General features: G+C 43.8%; 1 protein-coding gene across 1 annotated transcript in view; it reads right to left on the bottom strand.

Annotated features, from left to right (window-relative positions):
* Positions 1-4,511: 4,511 nt before the first annotated feature.
* Positions 4,512-22,074, bottom strand: part of EEPD1 (endonuclease/exonuclease/phosphatase family domain containing 1) — a 71,763-nt gene continuing 54,200 nt past the window's right edge. Inside the window, exons 4-8 of the mRNA XM_085309139.1 lie at positions 16,041-16,151; positions 12,167-12,301; positions 10,803-10,935; positions 5,233-5,427; positions 4,512-5,019 (exon numbers count right to left, since the gene is read on the bottom strand). Of these exons, the coding sequence (XP_085165265.1) occupies positions 4,820-5,019; positions 5,233-5,427; positions 10,803-10,935; positions 12,167-12,301; positions 16,041-16,151 (774 nt within the window). The 3' untranslated portion in view covers positions 4,512-4,819. The remainder of the gene's footprint in view (positions 5,020-5,232; positions 5,428-10,802; positions 10,936-12,166; positions 12,302-16,040; positions 16,152-22,074) is intronic.

The raw sequence follows: 22,074 nt of genomic DNA, 5'->3' as shown, positions 1-22,074 counted from the left end.
CACAGGAATGCAGAAACCCCATGTAAATGACTACAGACCTCTCTGACTTCTTCAGTTCTTACAAACTGCAGAGGCTCCAAGAGGTGGTGCAAGAACACGGCCCATGATAGGGAGTCACACAGGCCTGCCTGCTTCTCTGGTAGGAACCCACTGCAAGTTTGCTAACCCTCCTCCTTGACTTTCCTCCCCACCTGCAGACCTCCCCACCTGTCCTCCAGGCACCACAACCAAGAGCAGAGATGGGGGAGAGCAGCGTAGGCTGAGGTAAGAGACAGAGCCAGATGGGTCTGGCTGCAATTGCAGGCACATCCTTCTTTGCAGGATGCGGGACAGTGCCCAGAACTGCCAAGTGCTGATGGCAAGAGCTGTGAAGCACACTGGCAAAGGGTTTTGTTCACACTCCAAGAGCAGCAGATTCCTGTGGAGTAGCTACTGCAGCTCCTGCCCCCATCGATGTTAAAAAAAAAAAAAGCTGCTGCTAAAAGTTATATCTCCTGCTAGTGCCCCACTTAATAGTAAATATGACTCCTTGGGACCATACACTTTGCTTCTGAAAAGCAAATGAACAGAAGTCTCCAAAGAAGTCTTGCTCACGTACAAACTCTGCTTGAAAGTGTGAAATTCTGAAAATCAAATGCCGGGAAATGCCTGCATAGTTTTGATTTGCTTCCCCTAGCTGAAAATAAATGCATAAGTTTAAATGTGCCATTTTCATCTGCTTTATGAATGCTTGAGTTTACAGCCTTAAACGTTCCCTCAGGAGAGGTGGACTGGGGAGTGGGATGGGAGGGGGTGCAGGGAGGCACAGGGGGCTGCCAGCAAATGAAAGCCATCACGAGAAAGCTCTCCAGCACTGCAGAACAGCTCACAAAGCTCCCGGCAGACTTCCCATTCACAGCACAGGGGCCATCCATTTTCTGTCCCAGGCCATCGTGCTCTTTTGAGCCACTAGTTTTAAAACCAAAATCCACTCCTCAAAAGGAAGTCTTTAAATGTCTAGAAAAACCTTGAAATCCCCTGAATTGACCCTTTTCTTTCCTCTTAAATAAATGCTGAATACTGATTTCTGAGAGGACTTAAGAGTGCCACAAGCAATGCTGTTAACCACTTCTGATCAAACTTAAGTCTTTGCAGAGTTGGATTCATGCAACCTACTGCTTCCACAACCAGGTTCTTGGAAATTTATTTCCAGGACTACTTATCTGCAGTTGCTCCTTAGAGGTTGTTACAGCTCTCCAAATGTTCCTCCCATACCACAACTACTTTTTTAGACCATTTGCAACACTGTTTGCTTTAACACCACTGCAAAGCAAAGTGACCAACTGACAGGAACGAAATACATGCTCCTAAAGGGATAACCCAGAAGGACAAAGCAGAGGTTTTGTCCTGAAGCAAAGGGGACAGAACAAATGGGAGAAGAGAAGAACTTGTCTGTCTGTATTTTAAGTGTCCATTGCAGAGAGAAGCAAAACATGGTAAGGACCACTCAGCCTCAGCAAACTGGTTCTGCTTTAAGCTTTTCTGTCCTTCAAGGCCTCCTGGTGAAACTCAGCTTGAAAGACCAGCTGTCCATCCACGAGCTGCTTCTCCTCTCAGAAGCTGCTGGAACACCTTATGTAGAAGCCACTGAGGGTTTCTGGTCCCCTTATTCACACCCTGGCTAATGCAATGTAGCCAGGCTGGTGGAAGATGAGCTAAAATACCTTTTGTAGTCCCTAAGGGAACCAAACTGTCTTCCAGAACTGAAGCTGGACCTAACCAATTTGCAGTCACTGGTGACAACTCCTTGAGCCATGTACCAATTGCACAAAACATCCCCTAAGGGGAGCCAGAAACATACACAATGTAGAGCAAGGATCAGACCCCAGTTGTAACAGCCCTTCTGCAAGGGCCCAACTTGCTGTTCCTCTCTGTGTGCTCCGCTTGGCACTGCGGCGTGAATAAGGAAAAAGAGAGCTAACCTCACTTTTGCAGTAAGCCTCTTCTCTCCCATAGTCYTGGTTACTGGTAGAGGCAGACACAGGAGGAACTACCAGCTACCACTTCAGCTTCAGACAGACAAAACATGACAAAGATGTTCTCAGGGAAGTCCAAAATCTAGCAGGTAAARAGTCAAACCTCACAGTGACTTCACCATCCCTACAGACATTGTACAAAAAGCACAGCAAGTTCTCCAAAGCAGTGAAATAATCCTTGATGTGGGCCACCACCACCAGTYAGGCATTGCCTATTCCCCAATATTAAGTAACCAGCCACATACCTTGCACCAACCCTCCACCCAAAAGGGAGCTCTGCTAGCTGGTACCAACATCCTGCTCCCACTCCCCTAGGGTCCACCCAAAGCATCTTTCTACTCACCAAACAACKTGCCCTGCTGAAGCCGCCTGCTCCCTCCCAGGAGCCAGCCTGCGAGGCCTCCTGCCCATGCACTGGCCTCACTGATCTCCCTGACAGCACACACGTGGGGAAAGAAGGTGGCTCAGCTCATTTCCTTTGCCAGCAGCCTGTGCTAACCGGCAACCCCTTGCTGCACTGCAGAGGCAGCAGCCCCTTCTCCACCAGCAGCCCACTGCTGGGCTGACCCCCCAGCTGGCTCAACCACAGCTCCCTCTCTAGACCTCAGTACCTCTGTGCTTACTTACACCTGCTGCAGATTAAATGGGATCTGGCCCATTTAAGTTTTATTGCAACAGCTGTAAAAGCTTTTCAGCAYCCAAACGAGTTTCTAGGGGGGAAATACTAGCACGGATCTCATTGGCAGCAACAAACACAATATGAGGTTTTCCTCAAACTGAATTACATTTAGATCCAGAAGTTGCCTTCACTTAYGCTGAGCAGCAGGCAAGTTACTCAGCTGCCCCTGCCTAATGAGGCGCTGCGTGCTAGCCAGGCTGTGCTCTCACAGCCTGTGGCTGTGAGCTCCTGCTCAAGCATAAGAGCTTCCAGGTACATGAGAGAGACTGTGTTCCTGGAGATTTTACTGCTGCTTACATCATGTGATACTCATTTGACCATGGTAACTCCATTGCATCCTAAACTCTATTTTGCAGTGATCTAGCTTGGGTTAACTGCAGGAGTCATTGCCACTCAATAAATAAATAAATAAATAAATAAATAAATAAATAAATAAATAAAGCAGAGCCAGCAAAATCATGTCTGCTGGAAAAAGACAAAACAGTAGCAAGAAACTGGAACCAAAGCCGGAACCAAGCTCCCCTGATGGCTTCTGTAATTACCTGGGACAAATCCTTGCACCTTCCTTTTTTTCCAAGGGGAATGCTGCGAATGTAAAGAATACCAGAGAGAACAAAAGCCTCTTCTCAGACAAGGTCAGAAGAATCTTGTTGCCAGTTCTCTCATGACAAGGAGCTCCATTCTCCTTGCCTGTATCCAAATGAGATTTTTATGGCTGTYGGGGGTGCTAGCCCACAGTTAACAGTGGTTTGACAGAACAGTAGTGGCCTGGCTGTTTTACCTTCCTCCAGTTTACTTTTGATTATACAGGAAGAAAAACTGTTTAAAATATTAAACCATGTGTGTGTTTGCATGTGAATTTACTGAATTGTTGTTACCTGAAATAAGACAGTATTTCAGAAAGTTAAATTAATGAAAATGCTAGAAGAACATTATACTGTTTTGCTGTAAAACCCTCCGTTAGAACATCTCCTTTGGTTTGGCACTGGTGTCAGGAGTATTCTTCCCTTTATAGCACAAGGGTCACATCAGAGAGCTTCCCTTTTCATTYAGCATTAAAATGTGCTGTGTGGTCACTGTGAGCCTGGAGCAGAACATGCTGGGCTGGTCAGCAGCTCAGCCCCTTTCACTTTTGACATATTTCTTTTATAAATGCTGAATTGCTTTTTCCAGTCCTTATACCTCTCCTGTGTAGGTCACTTTTTATTAATTATTACTTGAAAAATTTTTYGTACGTGGCCAATGTGATGCTCAAACCACAGATGCAGGTGTGGCTGCTTGTTGACTGAAGTCCTCCCCACTCTGGACTTGTACAGAAACAAACTTCCTTGGCAGGGCCACACGTTGCAAGCAGACATCATCCCTACTGTATGCCTGATGATCGTACGCCGTGCTCTGACTCCCTGTTACAATGCCTAAAACAGGCTGCACACAAAACTAAAAGCCAAAGCCGAGCTCCAGGAAGCCTTTTGGGACAAAACACACCTTTTACGGGAGCATAAAGAGAGCAAGGAAAGGAAGGACGAGAGGTGTCCACATCCACACTGAGAAGGAACTGCGCTTCTCTGAGCTCAGCGAGAGGGTCTATTCAGGCCTCATTCAGGTCACAGGGACCAGGAATACCCACTCCCCCAACCTTGTTTCAGCAGCTTTTGCAAGCAATGAACTGCGCTTGTGAACTGTGAAGAATTTCTACAGTGTTTCTCTTTYCATAGCCTCCATTATTCCCTCAATTTATGAGGCAGCAAGGAAAAAATAACTACCACACACATCCCCCAACATCACAACAAAGCCTTCTTGGCTGCTTTTTAACAAGCTTTTACACAGTATTAAAAGTATGTTTTATTTTCTGTACAATTTTCATCCAAATCTCCAGGCATGGAAATGTCCACTGTGTCCCCGTAAAAAGTTACAGATTGCTCTGTTGCCATGAGACACCCCTTAACTATCCATGAGGGGCACAGAGCGAGAGCCGTCACGATCAAGTGCTGATGCTTTCTAAATGCTGGGGAGGACAACAGGAAGGAGGGAGAGGGGGAGGCCGCTCTGCTTCACAGTTGAGCCTCAAGCACACGGAGCTTCTGCCTGCTCCCTGGGGAACAGGAGAGACGCGCTCAAGTTCACGTCATCGTTCGTGTTTAGTGTTTGAGTCGTTGCGTTCAACCGTCACGCCGTTTCCGTTTCGCGTCATCTCTTTCCTGTTCCAGTCCTTCTCCACGTAAAATTCGGCTAGCACAGGGCAGTGGTCTGAAGCGACGCCACCCCAGGACCAGTTATCAGGAATCCATGGGTTTGTAAGACCTTCTCTAACAACAGCCCAGTGACCTGCGTGAGAAAGAATTGCGGGCAGAAAGATTAGTATGAACTGGATCTCAACCCATTTCCACAACCTTGCGAATCCTTCAGCCTACTAAATAATGCAAGGCAGCCTCACCAGCAGCTATGGAAAGTCACTACACATAGAGTAACGTTACCCACGCATGACACAGAACACCAACCTCACAAAGGTTATAAAATCCAACTGAAAAGACATTCTACCTGTGAAAACCTTTTTCAAGCTCCGACTGATCCAGATGTTATCCAGCGACTTAGATCCTTGAGGGTTCTTTGTGCTGATATTGGTAAAAGTATTTGAAGGGACCAAGTGATGGAATTTTTCCTTCCTTAGTATGTCATGGTCACTGCTGTCTGGGGCCTGGTTAAAATCCCCTAGGATGATCACGTCTTTTTCCCCTAGAAAACAGAAAAATCAGAAAGAAAAAAGAAATGAGTGAAGGAAAAGAGCATGCATTGCTTAAATACAAAATGGAGGGGAGATAATAGCAGGAGAAAAAATACAACTACTGAGTAGCAACACTGACATTATTCTGCACTACTGAAACTTACACTGTTTAAAGCTGTTTTTCATTAGCTACTTATTTATGGCCATTCTGATCATGACAATTTAAAAAATCCGGTACACATTTCATGCCTGTTTGTTTTTAAACATCACCTCAACTATACAGGTAATGACAGACTCAAAGACTAGCTTATTTCTTTCTTCAGCAAGATACACATCTCCTCCAACTTGTCTTAACATTGTCTTTTACAGCTTTGCTGTGAGTGTCAAGGACACTTTTGCAAGAAGCTCAGGAAGACATAGCCTTACACTAGTATATACCAGAGTCCCAGAAGTGCAGCGCTCATTCTAGACCGACGCATTTCAGAAACCTAAGAGAAAACCATGAGCAGCAGCCTGCAAGCCTGATGGCAGAGAATTAGTTCACAAACCCTATGGACACTCAGTGTCTACAGAAGCTTTCATTTGCCTGGCTCTCTGAAGAAATACTGCTGAACTCGAGAAATCTTAGAATTTCTCTAAGGCTGTATTCTCAAAGAAGCTAAGGGGATTACCTGAAATGCTCATTCAAAAACCCTGTCTTCACGTAGACAAAAAGAACTTGAATTTCAATTACATTGTATTTACAAGCATAATGACACGAGAAAGGAAACTAATTCTGTGTGCACAAGGTGTGCTCTCCATAGCTGCACAGCTATGGATGGCGGTATCCTGGCTGTGCACTAGTGTGAGAGGGGAACGTGCATGCCCTGGTGCCCATCTCAAACTCGGGCCAAAAATTTGTGATATGCAGACTTCTGCCAGCTGACTAAAGAAATTGCTGCATTACAGCTTGGTATGGGAAAAGAAGGAAGCTGCTAAAAGGAGACATAAATACATCTAAAATTATTATAAAGCTGACCTCTGAGAAGAGGACTATTAAATTCTGAAAGCCCTTTGCTTTCTGGCTCCTGCGTAAACCTGCTCGTTTGGTGCTGTTGCGCCAGAAGCAGCTGTCCAGGAGAGGGAGCACAAGCTAAACAGCAAAATCTGTGCCACTCTCCTCTGCCTTCAGTGCTCGAAACAAGGACTCGGAAAGGGTGGGAGAGCACAGGGCCGGCAGCTCACCCGATGCTTACAGACTTACAAATACGAAAACTTTGCAACAGAACCCTGATGCTTGCTATGATGCAGAGGGGAGATTAAAAGTGATGAAACCTTAGTTTCTCTACCCTTTGCAAGCCACAGATCATACTGCAAATTATGTTTAAATATTATTCTATAAGGTGTTAATGGCAGTGGCCCTCCTACCTTAAAAAAACCTACCAACAACACGAACCCAAGCTATTTTCAGGTCCATCAGAATTGAGAGAAAAATCAGTGTCTGTTTAATGGGGAGGGACAGAATCACTCTGGAAGGAATTGGTTTACTCTCATGATTCCAACTCCAGAACACAAGTTGCATCTATGAAAAAATGATTAAATAGCGCCTCTGAAATGTAGGCTTCTGCCTTTGCAGCTAACATCTTCGCCAGACAGGCATTCCCTTCCTGCACAATAACGAGCAGCATGCTTGCTGTGACCAAGGAGGCCTCATTTTTGCATGTCTCCCCCCCCCCAAAAAAAAAAAAAGTTTTGCATGTCTTCCCACAAAAAACAAACAAGATCTCTTGCTTGACAAGAACAGGAAAATGAATCTGATCATATTACGTCTGGGTGTCATGTGACTGCAATGCAGCATCACAGAGAAACCATAAAAGGGTGCTGAAACGTAACCACTCTCAGTCCTTCAGGATTAGTCCTGGGTGCTTAATGGGCAGGGACAGAACCAGTCCAGCAGCACTTGTTTCCTTCCATGCTTTCAGCTCAGCCATGTAAATAGGGAAGGCTACTCTAGAAAGCTTTGGAGCACATCCTTAAGGGGGTCAGAAGTGACAGAGAGGCAGTAATTGCAGTATCGCAATCCTGCACAAATATTCACATGTCTTTTAGCAAATCCTCAAGCCTCTTTCCCTTACACGAAAAATCTATTAAAAATTAAAATCACAAATGAAAAATTTCACTGACTGTTCGGTTCTGAACTGTTTAGAAAAAAAGCAGAGGCTAAAGCAACCTACACCTAGATGTGTTCTCAGAAGCAGGTAAGAAGTCAGTGTGGTGCACMTACAGGAAGTGAGTCACTATACTCTTATTTTAAACTTCCACCTGCAGAATAACTGAGTATAAAATCATAATTCAACATAAAGGTTACAGAGATGGAATAGGCTGTGGCACAGTAAACAATAAAGAAGCCAAACTCCATTTAGCCAGSACATCACTGAGGGAAAGGACTGCTTCTGGTCTTCTCTTGCAGAAGCCCCTGTAGGGTTTCACGGAACTGCAAATCAGTCTGAAAAAAAGCTGGGCAGCCCACCTGCGCTCAGCAGAAAGAGCAGACAAGACCAGCAGTGGTCTAGATAACCACCAACTGCATAGCCTCTTATTCTGGTTCACTCCGAAGCAGCCAGCTCCCAGCTGTGCTCCCACCTCAGCCAGCTCCTGCAACAGCAATACCACATGCAGCAGCCCCACACTTTCATGTCTTGCCCCCAGCCCTTGATGGACATTGAGCAGCAGAAGCAAAGTAAACAGGCCTGCCTGGATCCTCCTGGGCGGGTGACAGTCGAGGTAATGCTCGTGGTACTCTGTCATGACTTTCTTCTCTTGCAGAAAGTCAGGTTTGAGCCTGCAGAACTACTACTGCCCCTCCGTACCTGGTGCTGCTCCTCCTCCCACAGGAGGGATCCATTATCTGCAAGTGCTGCCTCCCCAACCCAGTTTCTGCAGCRAAGGTCCCTCTCAGAGGCAGATTACATCGTCCCCAAGAGCCCATGATCTCTGTCTGGGGGGACAGCCTCCAGCAGACAGGCGCACGTGTCCCCTTCCCGCTCRGGGTGCTGTCAGGCTCTCGCAGTGAGACCCACTGAGCTCAAAGTGACCACGTGTGTGGTGACAGAGAACTCCCTAGCGGAGGAAAAAAATCAGTTCTGTTTTCAAATTTATCTTCAAATCCACAAAGTACTGTCTACTTTTAATAGTTTCTGTGCCTGGCTCTGTCAGCAAAGAAAAACGCTGCCTTCACTCAGTCTCTTTTGCTGTAGTGGCTGAGCGCTTCCACTGGGGCTATAGCCTGTTCATCTGCTCCAGTGTGCCAGTGCGATCTGCAGAGGGACTTCCAGCGCGCTGAGAGAAAGGTAAGTGCCTGCAGGCAGTCTGCAGCATTGAATTTCACTGTTCTGCAGGGAATTGTGAAACCCTCCTTTTCTTCCTRGCAGTCCAAAGAGATCGCAGTAGGACACTCTCCTCTGACTTCCCTGTGCCCTGAATCAGTCYCCTGATAAATTCCATAGACCCTTAGCCACCAAATCCTTCCTGAAGAGAGTAATGACCAGATCATGAGGAGGATGGGGCAGTAGAAAGGCTGGTAAGAAGCTCCCTAATGCCTCTCAAAGGTTTTCTAAGCCTTGACTCCGATGCATGGAAAATCTGCCGAATGTGGCCATGCTGGACAGGAGAAAATTACTAAGCCAACAACCTGGTCCACAGATCATAGCAACTACTGGCACATCCAGCCKAGAGCACACACAGTCATCATACTGAAGCTGGACAGGTGGGGTGATGGAAACAACACAGGAACTTTGCTACCAAGGGTTAGCTACTAGCAGCGAACAGCCCGTGCGCCTCTGGTACTGCTGAAGAGAAACAAAGGGGAACAARGAAACCAGGTCCCACTGGTCTAATGGGAGCAATATATGGACACTACTGCTGTGGGAGGAGCAGGCATTGCGTGATGCCTGAATTTCCTCAGATGCTCAGGTGTCTCTTTGTAAGAATGACGGATAACAAAGTAGTTGTCTTAGCAAAATGGGATCAGAAACTAATAAATCTACCGAGTATCCACAGCAAAATCAGTCTTAATTACTCATATCTTATGGWCTTACTCGGAAGGAAGTGAAGGACTGCAGTAATTCCATGCACGACATTGATTTTGGCAGGGTAATCCAGTACTTCGAAGTAATATGCATACTACCATTTGTTTCTGAAACAAGGCCTGTATCCTACAARCTTGGAGAAATTTGAAGCTTGGAGAAATCTGAATCCCTTCTTATGTGATAGACTGAGCCAAGAGCAAGCACACTCCAGTAATGTGTGCACCATATGAAAGGGAAAACATGAAACAAAAAGAAGCCCTGATGTTGTCAATCTAAATTTAGATCCAGCGGAAATGTAACTCTGTTGACTTCAGAAGAGCTACACATTTATCTGTGTCTCAATTCAACCTTCTGGGATTAAGCAAATGATCTTCAGCCTTGTTTATCTTCAGCTTTTTCAGTCTCAAGGTATGTGGACAAATACGTAAATCAGTAGCACTTAAAAACAGCTCTGACTGACTTGCAGCTCAAAAGGAAAAACAAAAGAACATGTATAAAACCTGCAGACACCACTTGTGTTAGAGAAGATGGGCACTGATGCTTCCAAGTGACTAACCTTGCAAAACTGGGCCAAGTTGAAAATCACCATGCATGTAACCTTGCAACCCTTCTGTGCCTTTGTTAAGGAGTAAACAAAGGGCTAAATTTTTTTATTCCTATAAAAAGATTACCAACACCACTCTGAACATGAAACATGCTGTTTTGCTCCATGGGAAACTGAACGTTACTCATCCTGGCATAAAACCAGAGCAACTAATTTGAAATCAACAGAATTATTCTGCATATTCCACCCATATAACGGCAGGAAATGGTTTCTGGACTCTTGTTTCATTAGCGTGCATCTCCTGATTTGCACTAGGTTTTCCAACGTATTTCCAAATATCCAAAAGCAAACACATAGGATCTATTTCTTTTGGAAAAAAACATTAAGCTTTGTTCTGATCCCTGGTAGGTCTTATTTCCACAAAGCATTAAAGACRGGCTTAACCTTTGCATCCATATTTTCTTTTTGCTGAAGTTGGGTCTTATACTAGCATAAAATTATGAGGAATTTCAAGACTATTGGCAAAATAGTGTGCAAGTCAGTAGGGTCCCCTGTGCTAATTGTGTTAATTAGGATAGACTGTAAGATAATGAGCAGAGRAAAAACACATTTGCTATGCTATGGAGCATTCAAGTGTAAATACTGGTCAAGAYGGTGTGAAGCTGATGAGGATATCTCTGAACCTTCACAGGGACAGGTTTTCTTTCTTAATTCCTTTTGATTAGCCAGGATGACCGGTGTGCACATGAGAGCTGGCATGAAAACAATGCCATACCTTTCAGAGTCTCCTGCAGAGTCTGTGCAAAGGTTGCTAGTTTGTGGCTGTCGTGGTTCTTCCCTGTGTTCTCTCCTGCTGAGGGTGACAAGGCCAGATGAAGGTTAACCAGCGTTAGATCATTCATTCCAACCTGGGGGAGGAAGGAGGGGAAATCAATGCGATAAAACAGGACGAGGAAGGTCACAAAAGCAAAATCATACACCTACTTCATGTACTTTTACTAGTCAATCCTGGTTTCTAGAACTGTGCTCTGTGTATGTGGTTTTCTGTTGTTTTCTCTTTTTTTATGTTTTTAAGAATGCAAAGAACACRTTTTGCAGCAATATCCTGCTACATTTTCAGTTCTGGGGAAAACTGATTTTCATAAGCAAACAGCTTCCTCCTGCAACAGCTGTCGAAAGAAGCTGACTGCTCATGAAAATCAGTTTATGCAACACCAGTTGCTAAAAGCGACAAATAATACCCTGGTCATTACATGGACTAGTTACTAYTTTCTTGTGATCAGCCCTGACTTGCCACAGAGAATAATCAAGAAACTTAAYGCACCTTGAAACAAAGTGCTGGCTCCCTGCAATCTTGTGTGTACCTTTTGGGACTCACTTCATCATCTGGCACAATTTTGACTTCTAATTTTGACCTGTTACATTTATTAGAAACTTCTCCCAAAGCATTACCAGAGATGTCAAATTCCCCAGCTTGGACCCCTCCATCAAAGCCTGTGTGGAGGGAGGGTCTTTATGTTCATACAAGCACCTGCCCAAGAACAGCGTGGAGAGAGYCACTTTCCAAAATGTGTAATGTTCCTAGATGCTTTTGGCCCAGTGAAAAAGCTTTAGGGTGGAAACTCTGCAGTATCCCAGGAATATAAGGGAGATCAGCCTGAGCCTCTCAGGAGCACTGCACCTCCTGTGCATGTCCATCCTGCCTGCACTTACCCATTTCACTCCCAATTTTTGATACTGGCAAGACTCTCAGATCTGTGGCTGTCCTCTATTGGAGGCTCGCTCCTTTCTTGCTCAGTTAATTTGGTGAAGGCAGAACAAGGTGATGGGCGCCTTCTGTCACTCTCTCAGTGACTGAAGACACCGCCAAAGATCCACTGCCCCTCACATGCCCAGACACTGCCTTGTGGCAGGGCTTCCTCCCAAAGAAGCAGAGGAAAGGACTTATTCAGGTGATTTGCCTCACCTATTARGACTCACTAAGCACCTTGCAGGAAACAGGAGAATGCTAAATTGATGCCACGTATTAGCCTCATATAAATTTTATGTTAGAAGATTGTGTCTCTTTCAAGCTTCTTATCCAAAATGTTTTGATAAAAGCTCAACTCTATAAGGGTCTGTTGGCACAGAGGCAGTTACCTTGAAATGTGCAAGATATGGGTGAGGATATGAGTGCTTCCCATTGCCGTTAGTTTGTACATACTCCTGAGARGAAGCATCTTTCAGTTCAATGCCGGCTGTTGCATCCCAGAGGAAGCCAGAATATTCAACCCCCTGGAATTAAAAAAGAGAAAAACTAATAATGAAAAGAAGGTAAAACCAAAACATTCTGCCCAAACGCAGTCTCCTGGAAGCAACTTTTATCCAAACGTTTAGTCAGCTCAGTATCACTGTTGGTACTGGTGGTGGCGTACATCACTCACAATATATGTAGTGGCAGTAAAGGCTGATCCAGGTTTATGTCCTGCCTTGGCATCTGCAGAAGGCAGAAAGCCTAACTTGTTGCGTTCAAGTGTAAGGAACAAACAGCATCCTAGACTACGAGGAGGAGGTAAAGAGAACAGGTGGAAAAGCTTCTTTACTTCACTCCTGGGCCAAAACTCACTCGCCATTAGATGTGGTAGGATCACTCCACAGGCYGTACCATCAGCTTCACTGACAAGTCAGCGTACGGAGCTGAAATACATTTTGCTTTGGTACTCACAACTGCTTGCACCTGTATGCTGGCTATCAGGCAGCCAAGTAATTTTAGCACTGTTTGGTCCAGTCAACAATTTATTAAGCTGTTTTAATGTGTATAGGTCGAATACATTCAGGGTTGCTGCCATAGTGAAAGATAAAGGTGCAGCCTCTTTTATGTGCGTGCTTTGGGCTGAAATGGCCTTCRTCTTCTGCTTTGCCAGACAAGGATTCTTRCTGGTGTAGTCAATAGCAAGGTAGYTCATTACCCAGAAGAAAACAGGGATTTTTCTGCCTAACTCTGTGTGGGAGTTCATGTCTCTGGCATCTTGTCTCTGTCAGCAGCCAGAAGCAGACTTTTAAGGGATGAGTATAAGAGAAATAAGGGTACACAGAGCCTGATCTTTGTCTTTACTGGCTGTGCCAAGGACTAGCACTCTGCTGGTTACACTTCCTATGGGTGAGGGCACCCAAACCACCACGTGTAAGAGCTGCCAACAGACATGCCCTCCCTGAATGTTTCTAATCTTTGTCTGAATCCACTTCGCAATGAGTTGCACAATTTAATTATGTGCTGCAGGTACTTCCTTTTGTTTGTTTGAGAGCTGATGGCTTGTAATTTCACTGCGTGGCTACGTCTTATGCTATAAGAAAGAGCAAACAGTTGTTTCCTTTCTTTCTCTCCACAACACACATTATCTTACAAATTTCTCTCATGTGCAAGCTAAAAATACCTAGGCTCGCTCAAGTCTCTTGGCATGAAAACTGGTCCAGACCTCTCAGCCCTGTCAAATTTCTCTGTTTTTTCTCCAGCTGCAGACTTTCATATTCAGTTCTCCACCCCTTTCTTTTCAGTTTCTGTCATCCTAGATGCCTTTTTGGCTGGTTTGGAGTGTGGAATTGGCATTTGCAGAAAATTACCTACTCCAGCTATGCTAGCAGCAGTAACTAATTCAAAACCTATCAGCCTTCTTTCATCACACAGACACCATTTTCCCTAGTATCATTTAAACCTGTTTCTCTTAGTGAATTATAATTAAATCCATCTCAAGGAAGTTTTCCATTCCAGCTACAATAAACTAGCACTATCTGCTCTGCCATCTTCCTATAAGCCTTGAAAGAAAACAATTAAGGTCAGCTAAAATTCTTTGGTAGCTCCTTCAGATAATTCATCTTTGAAATACTGACAAGATTACTCCACCAGTTAGACGTCCAGTGTTTAAAAACTGAGTAGGTTACAAAGATGTGAAAAAATAAAACAGCTATTGACAGTTCACCRTCTGTTCCCAGGCTCCAGATTATTTTGCATTAACCTAGTTGCCAAAAATCAGTATTTGGTAGAAGGGATGGCAGGGAGGGAGCAAGGAAGCCAAATGCAACAGAGGGTACCTCYGCCAAATGAAAGGATGTGTGGAAGCATAAGCCTGATATATCAGYCACTATTTTGCATTATTTAGCACTGTGGAGTATCCTGGCATCGGTCTGGATCAAAGATGCTATATAGTCAGAGTAACACTGCATTACTTTATCATACTGTATTTGTGTACAGAATTTCAAATCTCACAAACCTATCAACTAAACTAAGGGGTAGAATAGACTTTTTGGCTTAGTTATGGGTTCTGTAGCATAGCCAGATTTCCCTTCTGTTAAAGCATGGAAACGAAAAAAAATCAGTAGACAACATTTCTATGCTTAGTTTCATCATAGACTTCTRTAATTTGAGAAATCATCCCATGTCACATCCCTACCAGCAAAACAATGGTTTTTAATCATTCAGTCCACAGCCAAAACATCCACCATTATCTTTGCAAACACGGCTTGAGAAAGAATGGACAAAGACTTTGGATTTAAGGTAGGACCTCTGAAAAAATACAGAGAATTATGAATAATTCTTGGAATAAAGAAACGACAAGGGGGAAGAACTCTGACAACTTTGCACAATTTTTTAAATTGGGTGTTCTAATGATCTGGCATAACAAGAGATCCAGAGAATAAAAACGTCCTGAAAGGGATTAGCTCTCTGCATTGAAACAAAAAATGTTGCCCTGAATTCTTTAAAACCTTGGGTATGTTCAGACCCTTAGTGTCTTTTCAATGGTTGCTAGAGTCTATCTTTTGTGGTGTTCATGTGTTATTGTATTCCCCCCCCCCGTTATTTCCCATTCTTGGGTTTTACTCAGGAAAGCAGCAAAAGTAGCTGCACGTTGCAAAACACCATGGTCCAGAAAATGTCACAATGCAAATGGTGATGCAACTTGTCTTGGAAAGGCCAGAAAAGAAGGAACGGATTCTAAGCACTGCGATGAGCCTCCCTATGGGATATAACCACCACCACTCATTTAATAATGGCAATATTCAGAATAGATGAAGACAGCCTTATGTACTACTAGGCACCATTCATTTAATTACAGATCCTGGTTCTTGTTTCTGCCACACAACAGCACTTAAGTGTTTCAACTGCATTATGAGAATGACCATGTTCAATAGCAAGAGGCTTGAGCCAGAGCAGGACCTTGCTCCAAGGTCTCACTGGGGTTCTTAAAGGAGAAGGGAAGGATTACCCCTGAGTGAGATCAGCTTTGGGCACAATTAGCAGAGTCCACTCCTGTGTTGCTACACCCTGGATATTGTCMATAGTAGCAGATGCAACCGCCACTATCTTATAGGCTAGTACATTACTGCAGTATATATAYATATACATATATACATATATATATACTCCCATGACATAAGATGCTGCAGGGAAAGGCATACTGCAGCACAATGCTGACTTTAAATAGAGCCTACAGCGTATTTTAAATATATGTGCAGAGCACTTTAGGGAATGCACAAGATAAGCTCCTTTTCCAGATGAGGACAGTGTGCTGCATAGCCCCTCTGTGGYACCTTCATTTGCAAACTAAGAAAATGGAAGCAGTTCCAAGTTCCAGCCGATGCTGGAGTACAGAACAGGCACCGCTGACTAGAATTCAGAAGAATTTCGAAGTAYTTCAGCATGTCAGAAGCAAAATGAAGGACTATTTCCTTGTCCTAGTGTGTAGCCTTTCCTGTATGCTTCTGCACTGTTGTTATCCACCATACATCTCCCAAACACACAGACAGACACCTTCCTCCTTTATGCTACAGACTAAGGAAGATAATTCTCTGGAAAAGTCAATAGTGCAGCCAAACTTAAAACCACGTGAAAAGTCAGCTTAAAAGAGAAGAGTTACAAACCTCACCAAAAAAGATTTGCAAAATGCTTTGCCTTAAACAAAATAAAAATATGTCCTTGGTTAGAAAGAGGGAAAAAGAAAAAAAGTGAAGCAAAGTTCAAACTTAGGGATTAATGTACCTTATGTAGCTGGCCTGAGGGTTTTTCGGAAACAACACCCTTCCAACATCCTCTAGGGCCCTTCCACTTGCGGATGTTTGGCAACGTCGGCTGGTTCAGCTCCATACAAAACTGGAGAGGAAAAAAAAAAGATCAGCTTTGTAGGTTTAAAAAAGACAGCAACAAGCATGCAAAGAGGCACTGATAGCTCATACCGAGGAGCACTGGCTACGCTCTACTGAATTATTAAACAAAAGCCACCTTCAAACGTGAGGCAGTCTCTGTCCCTGAGGTCAAGGAAGCTGCAGCAGCTAACCATAAAATTTGAGCTCCATTTTTTAACACAGCAACAGCCTAAGCTAGCCCTCGTAAAAGGAACCTTGTTAATATAGAAAGAACAAAAGTATGTGCTTAGCACATATGAGGAATGCAAAAACTCTGCCCTCTGAGAAGGTTTCTACAGGAGGAGGTCCGGGSCAGATTCCATGTGGGCTGACCCCTGGCTTGACATTGTTTGGAAACCACGTTAAAATAGCTCAGTGCAGCTGCTACAAGTAGAACTTGTTTTAAAAATATATACATTTGTTTTTCAGACTTTCCCCCTCCCTCACAACACACCCATTCTTTCAGCGTAATTTTAACGAGCTGGGGTCTTTGGAAGCCACAAATAGCATCATCAGTAAAACTCAATGGCTACTTCTTTGACTGGAAAGGGAGTTCTGTGCTGTCTCCAAAGACATAAACGCACAACAGTCCTTAGGCTGTTGTAGTATGCACTCTTCCACCACCTCCTGCACCATCCTTGTCCTGCAGCAGAGGCAGAGAGATTTCACAGCCAGGCAGCTGAATCCTCCCAGAGGCAGGAAATCCCTATGTAACAGCACTGGCTTCACTCCAACACCGACCCTGTCCTCAGCTGCAGGGACAAAACAGGAGGAAGGGTGTAGTCCCAGCTCAGCGGCTGGTGCTCAGCGGACAAAATGAATCTTTGGGTTAAGACTCCTCTAACTTTGTGCCAAGGACACCCCAGGCCTCTGGCAGTGCTCAGAGGAGAGGAAGAGCTTTCTTCCCACTCCATTTTGGGTCTGGAGTGAGGTGAGGGCTGAGACTGTCACAGAGCATCTGATCTCTGCAAACACTTCTGGTAACTCAAAAGTGCTTTCAAAAGAAATAACGAGTCAGTACCTTGAAGGCAAGGAAGCAGAAAGTTTAGGCTAAGAAACCTCAAACAAATTAACATGCCCAAGAGCATGCAGTGGGTACTGCGAGAGATTATAAATCAGAGGAAGGAGATCTTTATTACTACAGGGTATGTTTTAACATCTACAGTTTAATGGACAAGTAATAAACTACAACCATAAAATGTCTTCCAGAGACAAACCCCATAGACTGCTGTGCAAATTCTGTTCCAAGTTTCCAGCCTTTTTGGAGATGCTGTCAATAGACCTGCAGGATGTCAGCTGAGCTGCCATACTTTTGCCTGGCATTTTGTAGCCATAGGTACAACATATGCATTATGTGGTATATGCACTTTAAGATAGATGCTTTCTGGATGCTTAAGCCTTCTTGTGTATAAATGGATCAGCTGTATATACAGCAGATCTTTCTGATACTCTCCAGAGGCATTAGTCTTCCTGGACACAGTTGTATGGCCACAGCCCTGGGGACACATTTAGATTTCCAGGCATACAGTCATAGAGACAGCACAGTAACATCCAGCAGATCAGGGATGCTAGAACTGTGGACAACCCGGAAAGCATTCGAGTCCACCTGGATATGATCTTGAGACTGAAAATAGAAAGAGATTATACCCTGGAAAACCCTTTTGGTTGATATTTAATACTTTTTGCCAGCARTTTCAAAATAGAGCTCAATAGAAGGAGCTGCAGCCCTTTGCAAAGTTAATGTCCAGTCAAGATGTCTGAGGCTAGACTCTAGCTGAACTCTGKCAGGAAGACCAGGTATCAGCACGCACAGGCTGCACAGAAGAAATATGTGCACACAGCAGCAGTGGCTTAGAAGATAAGAAGCTATTAAAAATAATTGCTGTGAAAGAACAACAGGGGCTTTCACCRTGTATCATTTTGTTGTACTGGAAACTCTACTGAAACAGTGGTTTTCACAGTGAAAGGCCATCTTCAGATGAGATCTTGCATCCAGAATGCCATTCCAAAACAGGTAACACCACCACAAAGCAGAATTTCTAAGGCACATGATAACCTTTCCTACACTGATTCTCCAYGGTGCGATGTGCTTCTGGCCAAACACAGTTTGAAGAACTACAGTGATAACTGCACAAATAGAGACATTTCCTACATAGGTATCAGCAAAAGGACGGGATGGCAGTTCTGAGTAGCTGTTATTCTTATGCCTATTTTATCTTCTCTTTTAAATAAACTCTGCTCTTTGATAACTGCCTTGTCTGCAAGTTCAGCATCSTGGAGGCTAAACCTGTAAGCATTTACTTCCAAGACATATGTAACTCAACAACCTTTTTGCCTCAGAAGGCTAAGACATTTTAGTGCCTCACTCAAAGCGAAAATATTTGACGCATCTTTTAAAAAGTTCCCTGAAATGCAGAGATYTGCTGAAGCTCCTTATTCAAGATGTATAAATAAAACATATTGTGCGTGTTCAAGTCCATTATCTAAGTGGAAGCAGTGCTATGGTGGGCTGATCTACTRCACAAGGAGGCACGTATGGAGCCTGCGGTGCCTGCGAACAGCGCTCTGCTCCGAGTCGACTGCTAGGTGGTACTGTGAAATAAGCCAAATAAATCATGGTAATAAAAGCTGTCATTTCTCATGTAATTCTGCTGACTTTACAACAGCATAAATTTGGTGAATGAGTTTTCTAACACTTAAATAACTTAAATGAGCAAACATGCAATGAAAAAGCATGAAGACAGAAGTTCCACTGTGAACTTCTTAACTTATCTTTGGGCTGCAGCTGCCTAGAAAACCCAGCCAGYACAAAGTATGTGACAGGGCTGAATAAATACTACAGAAACCATCACTTTATTAAAAAGAGCATCTGCAGTCAACTAKCTGAATATTTGTTTCCTCCCAATTGATTTTTTAAGGTCCTGATTTAACTTTGCTCAAACAAAAAGCTGACAAGTGAGATTACATGGTTTGTTCAGAAGAAGGCATCGATCTATTCTGCGTACAGTTTCAGCAGCTGAGAACTTGGTCTAAAGCAGCTGACTTTAATTTGTGCCCATTTTCCAGTGCTTACGGGTGTACAGATTTTGAAGGTCTGACAGCATACTTGCTTAAATCATATTTTTTGCTCAAGTGAGAAGGGCATTTCTTAAATCACATTGTTCTGCCCACAAAACTCAGTATCAAATGACATTAAACCTTCCCTTCCCTTCCCTTCCCTTCCCTGTAAATATACAGACAAGCTCCTGGTCTACACTGGGAAAGAAAAGCAATTCTTTTCTTCCTTAGCAAAGTTATGTCAGATACGTGTCAATCCATTTCAGGAGCAATTCTCCAAGTAGTAAAAAAAATCAAAATGAAAATCTCAATCGGAATGAACATTTTTTTTTCAAAGTCCTCATAAGGAAAAAAAATCCTAGCTTTGTTTTTTTCTAGAGTGTTTCAGATCGCAAGTTTCCTGAAAKCACATGGTTAAATTAGAAAAGTGGAATTGAAGTGTTCAGCTTCTGTTCACCAAGTGTTCAGGTTTTGCTAAGATGTGTTTTAATAAATCCTATGCTGCTGAGCCAAAGCTCAAACATGTACCATAACAGCAACAGCACAAGGGCTCATTTGCAAAGATTCCCATGTTACATCTATGCTTTCATGGTCTCTCTTTCAGTTCAGTGCCAGACTTTGTTGGAAAAGCAGTGATTCCAGGATGCAGGAATGTGGCAGGAGGCAGAAACAAGAAAGATTCGATGTAAAAAGCAGTCTGTGCTCTTAACCGGTGAATCCCTCAGGACAGCTACCTGCCTATTGCCAACCTTTTGATGTGCAAGGAGCCAGCAAGGGCCAGTGCAGGAAGGGGGAGAAGCTCCAGTACCCGCGCTCAGCAGCGGCACGACATTGTTCTCCCAGGAAGCGAGGATCCAAGGACGTATCGTTCGTTTTCCACCTTGACCAGGAGCCCAAGCCCATCGCTCCCAGCTATTCCACAAGCAGAGCCAGGGATGGGAATAAGGTTACAGCTAATACTGGAAAAGAACAGAGGGGCAGCTGGAAAAGGTGGAGGAAATAATACACAGTTAAGTAGGGATTGGAGAAGGCAAGGCAAGGAGGCTAGGACTAATTTGGGAGCAGGAAAAAACATGTGCTGGGCTGGCAAGCACTGGCGATCATATGGGAATAACAGACTGTAATGCGTTTTTTTTCCTTCCCGTGACACATTAAGCACTGCTAGCGAGAGTAACTGATTCCTGCCTTAAATTAAGCATCTGCCAATGCAGTAACTCTTCTTATTAAGAGAACTGCCAATAAGCCCTGGCAGTGGCCCACGGGCAGATCTCTGAACCTGTTGCTCAGGGTGCCCTGGGTAATCTTTACTATTTGTGCTATTCGTGTAGCCACCCTGAGTAGGCACAATAGGGTCACCTTTTCCCCCAAAGGACACTGCTCTGTGCTGAACAGCTTGCCCGTCATGCGTTGCTCTTGTAACGCGAGCCCTGGGGACCACACTGAGCCAGTGGCCTCCTTTGGGCTGAGCATCTTTTGCTCAAAAAGACGGGTGTACTACTCCTAAACCCAAAGGAAACCCCTTGTGACCAAGAAAACAATTAAGCCTTAGGGCTTAATAAAACCACTTGTAATTACGCATTTATTAGCTGGCGAGTCTGCTTCGGAGGATACTTCAGCTTCAGAGCTGCATTCAGAGCACAGATAGCAAATAGGGGAGGGAGAGCAAGACCCTTTGAAAGCAGCTTCCCGTGTGAGCCTGTTGGTACGACACAGTCCGCTTCTGTGTAGTAATGGCTGTGTGAGCTTAGGAAGGGCACTCAAAGCAATTAACTGCCCRTTTTGTTTAATTACCACAGATGCTTTCAGGCCAAAAGGGCACTGCAGTAAATGTAAACAGCAACTTACTTCATTAAAGCACAGATAATTTTAGTTCCACTTACCAAAGAGGAGGGATAAGAGCAAGGGAAAAAAATATTCCTTTTTTYTTTCCTTTCCCCCTATGTTTTATGTGCGCAGTCCTTTATTAACAGAGCACTAGAGGGAGCAGCTTTAATGAGTACAAGAGATGCATATGAAACTTCTATCAATTCCTAATCATTTCAGATCTATTAAGAGATGTCACATTAGTAAAGACTTGACATTCTCATGGTGGGAGAGGCTTGAAGTTCATGAGTTGTATGAGTTGTGAAAATTACAGGAGCTGCAAATAGTTGAAAGGAGAGCTTAAACAGCAAAAATAAAAGATATTAACTATATTAGGTCAAAATTCTCCACCTTTTCCAACTTGTAGGTCCTGGAAAAATCTTAAGGTGGAAATCTAGACCTGTGCATAAAAAAATAAGTCTTTTGATACTGAGCTCACTTTCCTGTTACTTTTTAGGGACCTCTTAGTAGTAGTTCATGGATCCCCAGAATTTGCACGTCAAGGAAAAGGTAAGGCAAAGAATATTTTATGCTAGAAAACATCTCTCAGTGATGCACTTTGTGCTTCAGGAAAAAATAAAGAAAAGAGACCTARCATATACTGTGTGAATTGTGCAGCTGCATCTGAAGAGAATCGCCCCAGCCCTCTCTAAACCTGACTCTTCTGACAATAAGACTCCCATCCTCAAACAAGGCAGAAGATACAACAAGATCGAGAGTGGCTTCACAAGACCATCTGGTGCTACTTTCTTTTAATTCAACCTTTAATTTATATTTCTCCAGATCTTTCTCGTTCCATTGTTCCTTTATCATCCTCATCTTCTATATTTTCTCTGATTCATCACTGGGGATTCTCTAAGCCAAAAATCATGTTCCTGAGACAAATGCACGTTATCCTTTCTGTCTTTTTTTACTCATCCAAGAGCAGAGCGTACCTTTATTTCCAAAAAAACCAATTATTTCAAAAAAAA

This window comes from Rhea americana, unplaced genomic scaffold (genome assembly GCF_003343005.1).
Source record: "Rhea americana isolate MKP2758 unplaced genomic scaffold, rheAme1 scaffold_291, whole genome shotgun sequence".
NCBI classification, from domain to species: domain Eukaryota; kingdom Metazoa; phylum Chordata; class Aves; order Rheiformes; family Rheidae; genus Rhea; species Rhea americana.
This window is presented reverse-complemented; position numbering and strand designations above follow the sequence as displayed.